The sequence below is a fragment of the Corapipo altera genome, unplaced genomic scaffold (assembly GCF_003945725.1).
Source record: "Corapipo altera isolate COAL_440 unplaced genomic scaffold, ASM394572v1 61411, whole genome shotgun sequence".
Taxonomy (NCBI): domain Eukaryota; kingdom Metazoa; phylum Chordata; class Aves; order Passeriformes; family Pipridae; genus Corapipo; species Corapipo altera.
Genome location: NW_020884875.1, coordinates 29,775,237 through 29,789,541, shown reverse-complemented (window position 1 = coordinate 29,789,541; position 14,305 = coordinate 29,775,237). Strand labels below are relative to the sequence as shown.

Genomic DNA, 14,305 nt, shown 5'->3' with positions numbered 1-14,305 from the left:
AGTCATGTCTCGATTATCATCTTGTTTGTAGCCTGAAGTACAAGGACTGATCTAAGTGCAGGAGGGTTGGGCTGGGCCCAAGAGCTGCAAGTGTCAAGTACTGCAGAAAGCAGAACATTCTCTGTATTGACCTCCTCACCAAAGCCATTTTCTCTCTGAAATGGTCTTACTCCTCTCCGGCACATAAAAAAATGGATCATGAGTTTTACACTCTCTGTTAAATATTCTGAAAGTCAAATACTTCACAAATTAAAAGGTCTCCAAGGGCAGGCATTCCTGTCAAGAGTCATAAGGAAAGAAAGAATTCTCAGCTTACATTAAATTTCATTTATGATGATGTTTTACTGTCCTACACTAAATTTTCTTTATGTTAATGCTTTTCTGGTTTACTTTCTTGCAAATACTTGGCACTGTAATGAATCTCACTACATCAGAGTGGTATGTTTGACTTCCCAGGCACATGAAAGCTCCAGCACTGGCTCTCAGGTGTATTCCTCAGGCACAGGTTGAGTGTATTATTCCTTCATGAGAGGTGACAAAGAAAGCGGTACAAAGCTAAACTGCCAAAGGCAAATTTTTATTCTGTTAAACATTTTTTAATAGTTTCTGTCTTCAGAGAGAGGTGATTGAACACACTAAGATTGTAATACAGGTTATAAAATAATTATTTTTTACATCCAACACTGACAGAAATATGAAGATCTAGAAAGAGCCTTCTAAACCTCTGTAGAAAGCATATTCTAGATAGAAGTTAACTCTTTGTGTAGCTCTCCATGAACCAAAAACCATCAGCATTTATGATCTTGCTTAGAAGTATTTTAGCCTTTATATCCAAGGGAGAAAAAAAAACAGGCATTCCTTTCAAAACCAGGCTTTGTAGTTTGAAATAGCTCAAACAAATCCATAAGCTTCATATAAACAAATTTTTACAAACTGTCAAAACAGTAATTTTCTAAAGTAGTCATTTGGTCTTCAGGTCACTAAAGCAAAGTGGAATTCAAAGCTGAAGCCAATATAAAACCAACTCCATGCTCTCAAGAACAGGAAAAATCAGATTTAGCCTAATACTGTATTTTTTCTTCTGTGTGTTGCTGTTACATTCATACACAAAAAACATTCTCTGGGGGATAATATGTTCTACTCTGTTGAAAAACTGGTTTTATGGGACACACTTTGTTGATCCCTAGAACAGAGCAAAAACTCTTGCAAAAACCAGCTGGGGGTAAGTCATGACAGACTGACAGTAATTTCTTCTGTGACAGGGTAACAAGTCCTTGCAGACACAGCTGTGTTTGCACATGCTGTGGGATATGGTCCTTGAAAGATACAGGAGAAATAAAACTTCAAAAAATTATCGGGAAATGATGACCCAAAAGGAAAATGCTGAAAAAATTAGGGTTAATATTAGCCCAAGAAGAGCAAGGGAAGACACCAGTCTTCAAATTTTGATAAAGGCTGTAGAAACATAAGGGAATAATATGCCTTAGGCCAGACGAGTCTAGTTCCAATGCTTTTATACGTCAGAAATTAGCAACCTCACTGACAGCGTGGTTATGGGATGCTGTGGGCCTCAGGGACAGTATTTCAACCCTCAGTTTTGTTTTTAGGGAGATTGATACCTGCTGACAGCTGGCAGCCCACCCTGTAGCTGAGTAATCAGACATCTGACAGCCCTGACAGGCAAGAAAATGGAGACAGATTCTCTGTGAAAATGAGGGACTTAATAGTTTTTACAGAATTTTAGGAATCCAGTATGGAAAAATTTTGCCATCGAGTGTATGATCCTGCCAGCATAAACCTGTACCCTACAGTAAAGTATATAGCAAACCCTACTGTTACCCCTTGTTTACACTGGCTACAAGAAAACTTACTTTTCTGTTCAGGTTAGAACTCAAGGAAGCCCATTTCTTTACCCTGGCTGTGGAAATACCTTTCCCCCTCCCCCCTCATATGGGTCAACAGAAATTTGTGTTATTTTGTCCTGCATGTCAGTACTCTTAAAACTGCTAATTATATGTGGTGTTTGCTTAATAGACACCTATAAATTGTTACAGGAGTTGAGCTTTCTAACGTCCTTGCACTGACAGTGTGCCTGAAGCAACTGAGTAATTGCACCAAACTTTAGGGGTTACCTGCATAGAAGACTCTGAAATTCAAGTGACTTACAGAGGACACACAAATATGTTACCCAAAAACCACGGTAGCTGGAGCAAAGTTGTAGGTTTGTGCACTTGAATGTAAGGCATTCATGGAAATACAGGTATTCCTACGGGGAGGATAAGCTGTACATCCAATTTTTATGTTCTGATTTGGTTGAAATCCTAATTTCCACTACAATATTCATTTTCTGAACTACAGTTGCTTTGTCACAGGTGCCTCCAGCAAGCCTCACCTATCCCTCCTCTTTCACTAACAGATTTATTCTCCTTTGAGTTGATGTGTCTCATGTTCTTCCTGTTTCCTTTTGGAGTTAAGGAAGTCTTTCCCTAGAGGTAGGACCCATTCTAGAGCACAATCGGTTTGGGAGAGAAGCCCATACTTTAGATTACCATCCCCACTCAGACTCCACATGTCACTCAGCTGCTTCCTTAGGGCAGGGAGAGGAATCACAAAGGTCAGGTTAAAGCTCCTCAGCTCCCTCTTCCCACGAACTAACCAGATTTTAACCTTCTGGTGCTGGAAGTTTTTGTCTTCCTCCATTTTTCAAACTGAGTTTGTTAGCATTTGGGCATGAGTGTTTTGTCTAGTTGCAGAACAAAGGGCTGGAGTCAGGAATTCAGATTCAGTCTGTACTTTAGGGAACAGTAACAAGTTGTGGAACAGCTTCTGTCCATTCAGGAACAGGTGGGATGGATTATCCCTTGATGGGTTTGCAAGATCCAAGACTGAACAAGGCGCCCTGTAGTTGACAAAAGTTCAGCACTGATAAAGTGTAAGGAAGGGAAGACAAACAGTAAGATCTAACTATGAATTTCAGCTAGGTTTCATAGGGGAATGAAAGGGAAAAAAAAATTAACAAAAAAGGCAAGATCATGCAAAGCTGCAGAAAACACACACACAGTCAATTTTCCTCTGCAAAATTGCCCATGGCCACCCCCAGCTGTAGGGTGAAATTAATGCTAATCAGTTGCAGGCTTGTACTGCAGATGAACTCGAACAAAAAATGGGCTTCTATGCTGTCTGCTCAAATATAACCCAAAGCTAATATTACAGTGTAGTGCATATTTATGTTATGAAAACATCACATCCCAAACTGTCAAACCTAGATTTGTAACACATTTATATACATGCTTAACCCCTTTTAAAAAGTTGTTTGGGAAACCTTAAGGAATCCAATCTGTTAAAATAGTTTTCAATTAATTCTTGCTCAGTTATTAGAAGTATGCAAGCTTATATCTTGATTAAAAATTACCCACCTCTGCTGATTTTAGGGGTTTTTTTTTTACATGTATATGCAAATCAGACACATGTACTGTACAAGGAATTGGTTGTCTGGGGAAATGTAGTTCTGGAAAAATAATAAGTACTGGATTTCTAATAAAGTATTAAAGCTTTTACTCCTATGACATTTGCTAAATTTTTATTATAGCCAGTGATATTTCTATCTACTAGCACTGAGGAAGAGTGAATAATTTTTTTTATAGAGATGAAGGAAAAACAGAGGTCCAGAAAAATATGGAACATCTTCAGCTTCTTGTTTTTGAAGCTACAGTTGACACATGTGTTGTGTTACATTACATTCGTGCTTTACAGCTCAGAACAGCCCATAACTGAAATGTCCTTTAACAAAGGATTTACAAAAGGAAAAGGCTGAAGCAGACTATTTAGCTAATTGCTGAAGGAGAGGAAAATATTGTTTATTATTACCCTGCCAAGTTTACATTTGTATGCTTCATTTTCTTGGACCAAGTCCCTGAGGTTTAGCAATAACATAGATTTTTATCAAAAATAACACTTCTTGGACAATAGAGGGGTGAGGGAGAGAAGAAAAAGAAAGAGGACTTTAAGATATTGGTGGAATAGACACAGAGATGGGTTTGAAGGTCTGGAAAGAAGAGTGGCTTCACCCCATGGTGAAAACCCTGTATGACCACAGTGTAATTTCTCTGTCCTACTCCTCACTACCCCAAGGACAAGGAAGATGTCATAGGCATGAGGATTCAGCAGCAGGGAGAAAGCAAAAATAAAGATGAATGTTTATACCAGTGTAAAGTTTTTGGCTCATGTGTTACCTTGTCTTCAGTCCTTCTACATCCTACAGCACTTAGTTCTACATAGAGGTTTGAGGATAAGCAATTCTGAGCTGGATCTTCTCTGATACCATTTTATTTTGGTGTATTATGAGATTGGGCTAAAGCCAACTGTAAAATTTAAATCTGGGTTAAGTTTCTAAACACCGTCAAAGATTACGGTGGTATGATCCAAACCTTTGTTTCAAGTCTTTCTCTTGTCTTTTATCAAAGCCACCTGGGGAGGTAGTTCCTCAGTGTTTCCTGAAACATCTTTCCAAGAAGTAATGTTTAACTTCAGATCTTTTTTCTAAAACAAGCAGAAAATATACTGTAGAAAATCTGTCAGATAAGAGCAATGTCTGTGATTAGATGTTACTTCCAAAGCAATTCTAAAGCATTTCCCATGTCTTCTTGGATGTCCTCTGTTGTGAGAAGGTCTCTCCACCATGTCTGTCTGAAATGGCTCAGCAATAATGAGCATCAGAAAGGGCTCTGGGATGGCCTGTGGCTGGTCCTCCAGGATGGAAGGAAGCATTTGTCAGGTCCACAAGCAAACAAAAGACAACTGTCTTGAAAGTCTCAGGAAATATTCACAAGGGCACATGCCAAGAACAGAACACAGCACTCTTTTATGTAGATCAAAACATTTCATTTTAATGTCTATGAGTAAAAAGAAATAATTCATAGAAATAGTTCAACAATTTCTTTTTTATTTTTATTTTTAAATGACTACTAGGAAATCCCCAAATCCCATTTAAAAAAAATTAAAATTAAAAGTATAATGATAAAAAAGTAGAACAAGGCTAGGGTTTAATTGATTTTTTTTAAATGAAACTTTTATCTTGCAAGGGATAAACTGGAATTTTCTGACAAAAAAAGAAATGTAGTTGCAAAATTCCATCCTGCTCTGCTCCTCTTTAAGAACTGTGAGAACACGAGGGTGAGATTACTGTGTGACAGCAAAGCTGGGGATGGGAGCAGTGTCCAGGCCTGGCACAGTTCCCACTGGGAAAGGGATGGGGTTGTGGGGAGATGAACCAGCTAGGTGAGGCAGCATCCCTATTCCCTTCCCAAACCCAATGCTAATGTGCTGCTGACAGAGTGTTTTCCCCTAGCAATCACTACAGTCCTGACACACATCATGGAGTTTAACCTTTAATTTCTCCTTCTGGTGGCTGTAAAACCTGTTTCCTCTTTCAGTGCCTAGTGATGCTCCCTCCTTCCCCCCACTACAGGTGTGGTGTTCCCTTACTCCCCACGGCTGGGGCGGTACAACCTGAATTTCTATGAGGCTCAGCGGGCGTGTATGGAGCAGGACTCTGTCATTGCCTCCTTTGACCAGCTCTATGACGCTTGGAGGTCGGGGCTGGACTGGTGCAATGCTGGCTGGCTTAGCGATGGATCTGTGCAGTACCCCATCACCAAGCCCCGGGAGCCCTGTGGAGGGAAGAACACAGTGCCTGGGGTCAGGAATTACGGGTTCTGGGACAAGGAAAAAAGCCGATACGACGTTTTCTGCTTCACTTCCAACTTCAACGGTAAGAGCTTTCTTCACCCCCACCTCACAAATGACTCTTTCTGTGCTTAGGCAAGAAAGTCTGCTGGCAGAGAGTGGTATTTGATTTGTCAGAGTTTATATTGGGCTTGGAAGATATTGCTGTTGAATTTATGGGGACACATGTGCAGAGTAAAGTCCTCTTTGCCCCGTACTCACGTAGGTCGTTTTTATAACTCAAGACTTGTACTGGCAGGAGTGCCTAATATTTCCACTTTCACCTCATTAAAATTTATATGTACCCTTTCAATGTTGATAAGTGCCCAGTTTAATTCAGTTAAAGTGATGAAGAAACCTGCAGTTCATTAATTCAACTTTCCTGTTGAGTTCAATTACAATTCAACTCATATTGCTTAAATATATCCTCAAAAAATTCTAACCATCACTTCATCTGTACTGCACTGTCAGGCAGCTCCTGCTCATGTACTAGGTCTAATATGACTAATACTTCTTATCAGAAAACCTATTTCTAGCTTTATTCCTTAATAATTTAGGTTCTTAATCTTAGCATTCACTTTTGCTCTGAGGTTGGACTGCTGTAAACCTTATTTTAACAACTGCAAGCTTCTTTTGCTGTTAGTAGATGTTACTTTATGTATGAAACGAAATTAAATGGTTCGCTCTCAGCTTGCTATCATTTCAGATTTTATCTAGTGGCTGGAAAGGATTTAGAGAGCGTTGCTATAACTGAGAGCAAGGGTGCAAGCGCACATGCATAAGGAGTCTACAATCCTCTGCAGCATCCTACTTGTGGATAATTCCTGCACAAATTTGTATATGTTTGGCTTGCAGCCCACCCGGACCATGGCACATGGCTTTTTTTTTTGTTTATGCACAGATTGCTTATCCACAGTGAAGTAGTTTTGTCCTAGAGCATAGCAAAAAATAAACATAAGCCTTGCTTTCAGAAGATATGCTCTAGTGCTAAGTCTGCTCCACTCTTTCTCTCAAAAAAAAAGAAAATCCTGAAGCAAACAATATTAAATTAGGCTGGAAGTGATCTGAAACAAAAGTTTAGCTGATTTTTATCATGCTGCATCATTCCATGAGATACTTGCTCTGTTTTTTCTTCCTTCATTTATCCAAGGTGAAATCCTACATGAACTCATCTCTTATATACAGATTTAACCCTGTGGTATAGAAATAACTAAAGAATATAATAATCAGGGAAAAATAATTAAAATACGCTGGCTGCACTGTTTATAAAGCTTGTGACTACTGCTCACCACCCTTTTACACACTAGAAGCTGGACAGTGCCTCTTAAGGAAAGAGAAGTATAATTTCTGGGGGAAAAAAAAAAAAAGAAGTACTGACATAAATATTGCCTGTGCAATGACACAACAAGGAGAGAGAAAGAGGGAGAAGGAGGAATGAAGTGAGGATAAGGTATAAGACAGGAGGACAATCAAAAACAAGACACTGAAATGAATTTCAACCTTGATAAGTTTGTTAGACTGACGTGCAAGACAGAACACTACATAGCAATAGGGTGAGATAGCTCTTCCCCTCTCTTTCTCTTCCTCTTTCTCTCCTTCTATCTCTTTATATGTATATATATATATATATATATATATATATATATATATTTGCGTGTGTGTGTGTGTGTGTGTGTATGTGTTCCCCACAACTCAATGCCATGCCAGTCTCTCAAGAAATCAGCAGAAAATCTGGACTTCTGCTTCTCTCAGCATCCATTTCCTTAACTTACCATATCACATTGTCTTCACACATCCCTGCTATACTCTCCACTATTCATGTCCCAAGCTCACCTCAGCACCTAAAGTTAACCCAGCCACGCTCCGAAAAACCCCAGCTCTCTATTTTCAGCTCAGCACTTTGAATAGCTTAAACATGTGTTTAATGGCATATGTTGCCTTTCTCAGTGTAAAGAGAAAAGCTGTATAATAACCCATTTTGCCACTGGGTTGGAATTGCCAGTTTTCAAAAATAGTGGCTACAGGCAAAAAAAGCTATTTCTGCAATACCCAATATTGATTCTCACAGCTCAGGAGCAGCCAAAGAAAATGAGAATTATTCAGAAGACCCTGCATTCTCAGCAGTGGCAGTGACTGCTGGACTCTCCTGAATGTATGAAACAGAGGAGCCTTCAGCTTTATATAAGGGAGCTGGGAAAATCCCAAGGTCCCTAGGATCAGGGAAGTGTAAGGTGAGCTCAAAAAAAGTGTTAATTGTGAGAGCTTCTATAAAAAAAAAAAAAAAAAACAGTCCAGTGAGGTTTAGATTTCTGTTAACTGGGTTCTTTTTAGGGAAAGAAATCCCCCAAAAACCTTATGATGTCAGGGATCATTAAAAAAAAAATAAATAAAAAAGAAGGGTTCCATTCTAAATAATTCAGCAGTAAAACTAAAAAAATCTTTGTCTGAAATGCATACAAAGCTTGTTTTTTACCTGAAGAAGGAAGGTAAAAAAGAAAATCTATATTTAGCCATTAAGATAATAAAATGAAACTGTAGTCATCAATGCAATGAATTCAAATTCAGGCTCAGCATTTTCACGCTGGAGCTGTTGGATCCCCTCTGTGATGAGCTGGATACACAAAAACAGACTGGTTAAAAAGTTTCACCATTAATGAAAAATTCTACTTGCATTTCTGTTACCTGCACAGGGAAATTGTTTGAGCAAAACTTGTTTACAATATAATATAAAATTATATTTTTATTTTATAATATTACCCTCTACAGTGTCTTTTCTTAAACTAAGGCAAATGCAATACCTGTACATTTTTTTTCTTCCTGTATAATTTATTTATACTCAAATTTTTCTGTTGTTTCATAGAAGATTCATTCATGTTCTCTGCCCAAAACCAGGAAAATGTTTCACACCCTTTCTATCTAGTAGTACCAGCAATTTGCCAGTTTATAAGAATATTTAGAGATATGTTTCACCAAACAATGCAAAGAATAACATTTAGACTAATGTTATTTATGAAATCCATCAAAATATTGTGAAATAACATGATTTTTTTTCTGCCTGCATTGGATGGCAATGTTCCCCCATCTGTTTTTACATACCTTTTATTAATAAAGGCTGTTGAAAATGAATATACACAGCTGGGAAGTATCTAACTTAACTGTGAAAATTCCAAAATTGGAACTCTCAAATTCCAAACTGGAATTTCTTGGTGTCTGAGGACTCAGCTCTGCTCCCTTACAGCCAGTTTCTCCTTCACTTGTCCTTCACAGTGAGAGCCACTTTAGTTCATGTTGCCTTTAGGAAAGCTGAAGGTTCCTGACAACCTACCATGGTCCAAGGTTTTGCCAGGGCTGCAGACAACCCTAATTTATTTTCTTGCCTTATCCCAAAGAATGGGGGTGCTCCCCTTCCATGCAGTTTGGGGGAATAAATGCAGATGAATCCTTTTGTTACAGTCTTCTCCAGAAAGCCTAAAAGGCATAGGAAAAGCAAAATATAATGGAAGAGCTGAGTGGTTATTCCTTGTTTAGTTTCAAAGGGCATCTGAAGGAGAACAGCTGGATTTTTTGAAGGAAAAACTGTGAGACTATTTTGCACTGAAAAGTGCTAAATGAGCTAAATGAAAACATATTTATCAACTCCTCTCTAATTAAGCACTTTCAAAGAAAGAAAACATAAGGTACAAGTAGAGATTGCATCACACTTTCTGCTCATTAACCTGTATTTTGTTATATACTTTGCACACAGAAACATGGTTCATAATTGATCGTCCATCAGCTCTAGGAGATCCAAGTAAAAATCTCATGTTGACAAAGAATACAAGGAATAAATTTTAGGGATTATGTTAAAAGCACCTGTTTATTACAGTAATTCATGCTAAACACCTCTGCCATTTAAATGGGAAAAGGTGTGGGAAGTCCTACCTGAATAATTCTCATTTGACCATTGCAGAGTGTTTTATCACTGGGAACATGTAGCCTTTGTTCCATAAAAGAGAAACAAACCCAAAATAAAATTACATACCCTTTGTTAGAAGTGGATGCTTCTGAGTTGGTATTGGAGCACTTAATAAAATAATATTCCCACATATTTAATTCAAAACCAGCTGTCTGAGATGAGCACTGGATATCAAAATACTTATCAGGTCTTAACCTTGATTCTTATTTTCATAAGAAAAACTGACTAATAAATCTCTCAATTTAGAACTGAGCTTGGAGAAATTTCCAAGGATGGATCATCCCTCAAAATCCCACAGTAACAAGGATGTGGGGTATTTAGGTCACTTGCTGGTGTTTGCCTCTTTAAGCTGTTCTGCTACATGCAAAAAGCTTAAAATAGCTATTTTAGTGGTTTTGAGGGATGCCTCTGCCCCATGAGTTGGTTGTGAGAAGAAAAAACAAGCAATCCCATCCTCTGTTGGAGTGACCCAACTATGAGGTATTAATGAGAGAGAGAGATGCAGCTAATTCCTCCCTCTCCTTCCACAGCAATTAATAGATACTAAGATTGAACAGTTAGGAGCTCTTCTCACTGGTTGTCAGGAGGAAAACTGCAAATCTGTATGGAGTTTATTAAAGGAGTAATCTGGATACACATTGCACTCTTGTAGGGTTTGCTATTAAATTTCTCTTATTTAATAAAGGGGCAGAGTATTAGAGTTTTGTTTTTGGTGTCGTATATCAAAAGCCTGACCTCGCTGCAAATCCCTAGGAAATTACATTCCATGGACGTATGGTTTGAAGAGGAACTAAGTAAGCTAGGTGAAGTTTACATACTATCAGTCCAGATCCCTCTTCCCCGAAGTCTGAAATTCTGTTTGTTTTGGGGAAACCTCTTAATAGCATATCAGTAACAGTTTTCCACTTAATATTCTTTTTACCTCATAAATGCTCTCAACTTGCCGAGATGGAGTTGAGAAAGTGTTTTACAAAGGGATAGATTATCTGTTCTCAATAGTTTTCTGTAGAAATACTGTAGATATTGTCTCTGACAGCAATGAAATTTTTTTAAAGTTTCTCCTCTGCCACAGCTGCAATGTAAATACCTTTTGTTAAAGTGTTCTTGTCTTGGTATACAATTTCCAACCCTTAGACAAAGTTAATTTCATTGTCTTTGTATTGTCATCTGACCGGACTTTTTTTCACTTAGGAAAAAAAAGACGACCTGTGTGTTTTTTACAGGAATCTGAAGCTTACACAACTCTTAGCTTGCTCACCACTTTTTTTGTCACTAAGAAGTGATTTCAAACTGAGCAGAGTTTTGTGCATTTGCCTGGTTTTTACATACAGAAAAAGGATCTTGTTCTGGAGTACATTCTTAATTAAGAAGTAGAGAGTGTGCTCTGGAATTAGAAGATCCCCACATGAATAAAATCCTTCTTTTTTTCATCTAACTTGCCTCTTCAGGAACAGATTGAAAAGTAGTGAATTTATGTGGAAATTATTATGCCTTCAAAAAACCCCACTATTCCTCTGCAATCCACTTTGCGTCAAATCAGTGATAATAAATAACCCCAAGTATAATCAATGAAATGCTTACAATGAGTGTTTATTGCCTTGATAAATGAAATCAATATCATTACTGCTTATGGATTAGTATGGGAGACTTCCTTCTTGAGCTTTATTTGCTGGTATATATTTTCATTACCTTGAGACAGAGGCACGTTTTCCTTATCAGCACTATCAGTTCCGTGCTGTGTTAGAGTGAACATGTACCCTTTGGTGCTTAAAGAGAAACAGAACTGCAGAACTGCTCATGAAATCTTTCAACAGCCATGATTTTGCTCTAGCACAGGTTCAAACTCTCCTTCTGAGAAGCTATTCAATACCCTGGCCTTTTTAAAGAAAAAAAAATTGTGCTTGTTTTTAGTCAGAAACAAGGTCACCACCCTGTCAGAGAGCAAACGATGTGTTGCCTCCAGCCACCCACCCTCGAAAGCTACCAAAGGATGAATCTTGCTGCCAAGAGGAAAACTCACAAGTTTTTTTGCTATTTTAAACTATTGCTGGGATCATAACATAGACCTGCACTGCTTTGGGTATTTCTGATTTACCTCTCTGACAGTAAAATACAGCTGTAGGAGATCAGCTCTCCCTGAAAGCTACAGGGTTCTTCAGATGCTTCACTGCATTGTCATTGTCATCATGTTAGTAAATGCATCTGGTACCATAAAGTTAAATGAAGAGCAGGGTCCCTCTGCCAAATCTTGCCATCCTTCTTCCCTGATATTTTTCTTCCTGTTTTTCTACCTCTGAGGATGAAAATTAGAGAATCAGAGAATGGTTTGGGTCAGAAGGGACCTTAAAGCTCATCCTCCGCCATGGGCAGGGCCAATTCCTACTAGACCAGGTCACTCAGAACCCCATCCAACCTGGTCTTGAACACTTCCAGGGATGGACAGTTCAGTTACCACGGGGCACAAGTACAGGTGGGGATCCCATGCTTCAATATCAGCAGAAATAAACATAGTCTACTTTTTTTTTTTCAAATGGTCTGTTTTCTGTACCTAGGTTGGGTTTTTTTGCTTTTGTTTTTTTTTACTCCTGGTACTTATCAATTCACCATAAAAAAAAAATCACAACATTTTTAACAGTGCAGAATCCAAACAGCACAGTCCAAAATCAAGCACTGTTTGACATGATTCTTCAGTGGAACATCTTCACTTCTCCTCAAAACTCACCACTGCATTATCAACATCACTGTACTCTAGAATTGTTGCCTAAAATCAGCTCTTAAAGAGACCTCCAAGACCCAGTTTGTGAGTTTTAGAAGTCAGGCTTTCTTTATTTCGGTGTACTGGCTGCACTGGCAATCATTTTGCCAAATTCATGTATCTCAACTACAGCTGATATGTCAGCATTACATGATTATTTATTTTTGTTCCCCACATTCCTGTTACATATTCATGACATTTCCCAACACTTATTAGCATATATACACTTATAGGGTCTCTGAGGGGCTTCATCGAGGGTTTCTGGTGGCTGTTTCTGTCCGGAACCCCCAAAATTCTAAGTTTGGGGGCCAATATTAAGTTCTTAGACCAATTCTTAAGTTCTAAGAGTAAATTAACTCTTAAGTTCTAAGACAGATTTATCTTCTTTAAGACAATACCCTTGGTTGTAGAGCAACTTGGTGATGCTTGGCTGCTTTGGTTCCCTTCTTCATTGTGTCTTTACTTTGCTTGGCTGGTTTCTTTAAATCACTTGTCTCTGCTATACATAATTTTCCATGGCACATTCTGTTGCAAAAAACATTGGTTCTTGTTACGTCTCTAAACCCAGATATCAGAATCATTGAGTCGTTGACTCATTAACTCATTAAGACTCATTGAGATCGCCAAACCCAACCTTCACACTGCCAACAGCTCCAATAATGCCTTAAGATTATTAAGATTTTTAGCATATAGGTTTTTAATATAGTTGTATTATAGTTTCTAACACTTTAAAATAGCGGTTAATAGCTTCTAAACCCCTTTTCTCAAGCTTTGTGCCAAATTCTCAAAATTCTTCAAGTTTTTGTTTAACATTCTTTTCAAGGAAAAAGATTTTAAAGAGTACAACTTGTCTGGGAACGGACATGTACCTAGAAGGACATAATGAGATATCATTGTAGTTAAACCAACCTAGAAGGCCTGGAAAGCTTGGAGAAGATCCAAAGAAGACTGAAGAGGATGATGGTGGAGAAGGAAGGGGTCTTGAGACCTCCAGCTTTATTCTAGGGAGGGGCAGACCTGAGGGAGGTTCTAGGGGCAGACGATTCTCGGATTAGATGTATCCATTAGATACGATAATTAATTAGTGTTATAAAATTGTAGAAGCCCTGTGCTGTATCGTGGCATTATCTCTTTCCCTTCTTCCCCCCTGCCAGGCCGTTTTTACTACCTGATCCACCCGATCAAGCTGACGTATGATGAGGCGGTGCAGGCATGCCTGAAGGACGGGGCCCAGATCGCCAAGGTGGGGCAGATCTTCGCTGCCTGGAAGCTGCTGGGGTATGACCGGTGTGATGCGGGTTGGCTGGCAGATGGCAGTGTGCGCTACCCCATCTCCCGGCCCCGCAAGCGCTGCAGCCCCAGCGAGGCTGCTGTGCGCTTCGTGGGCTTCCCTGACAAGAAGCACAAGCTGTACGGGGTCTACTGCTTCAGGGCCTACAACTGAGAGATATAAAAACGCCTAGAGCATGCAAAAGTCTTTAAAAAGTCATCAGGAAAGTGTTTGAAAGATTTTTCTTTTTCAGTATGAACTCATGCAAGTTTGCCAAAACTGTGATAAACTTCTTTTACTTACTGTAAAGAGTCGTTTTCATAAACCCAATAATCCGTTTGGTTATTTAGTTTGTTTTTTTGTTTTGTTTTGGTTTTTTTTTTTGTTTTGTTTTTTGTTTGTTTGTTGATTTTTTTTAATTTTAGTGGTTTTGTAAAATTATCATTCCATAGATATTTTAAATTAATATAATTTAACAGAAGCTCTAGGTAAGGAACTTTTAAATTCAAATTCTTTACAGCTATGTCATCCCAACAAAATTTCTTTTTTTTTTTTTTGTGAATGGGGCATGCAATAGAGCTTGAACAATTGCTAGGGCACA

The 14,305-nt window shown here is 38.5% G+C and overlaps 1 protein-coding gene across 1 annotated transcript in view; it reads left to right on the top strand.

Annotated features, from left to right (window-relative positions):
* The window catches only part of HAPLN1 (hyaluronan and proteoglycan link protein 1), a 55,854-nt gene extending 41,785 nt beyond the window's left edge, over positions 1-14,069 (top strand). Inside the window, exons 4-5 of the mRNA XM_027634971.1 lie at positions 5,468-5,770; positions 13,589-14,069. Of these exons, the coding sequence (XP_027490772.1) occupies positions 5,468-5,770; positions 13,589-13,878 (593 nt within the window). The 3' untranslated portion in view covers positions 13,879-14,069. The remainder of the gene's footprint in view (positions 1-5,467; positions 5,771-13,588) is intronic.
* The last annotated feature ends 236 nt before the right edge of the window (positions 14,070-14,305 follow it).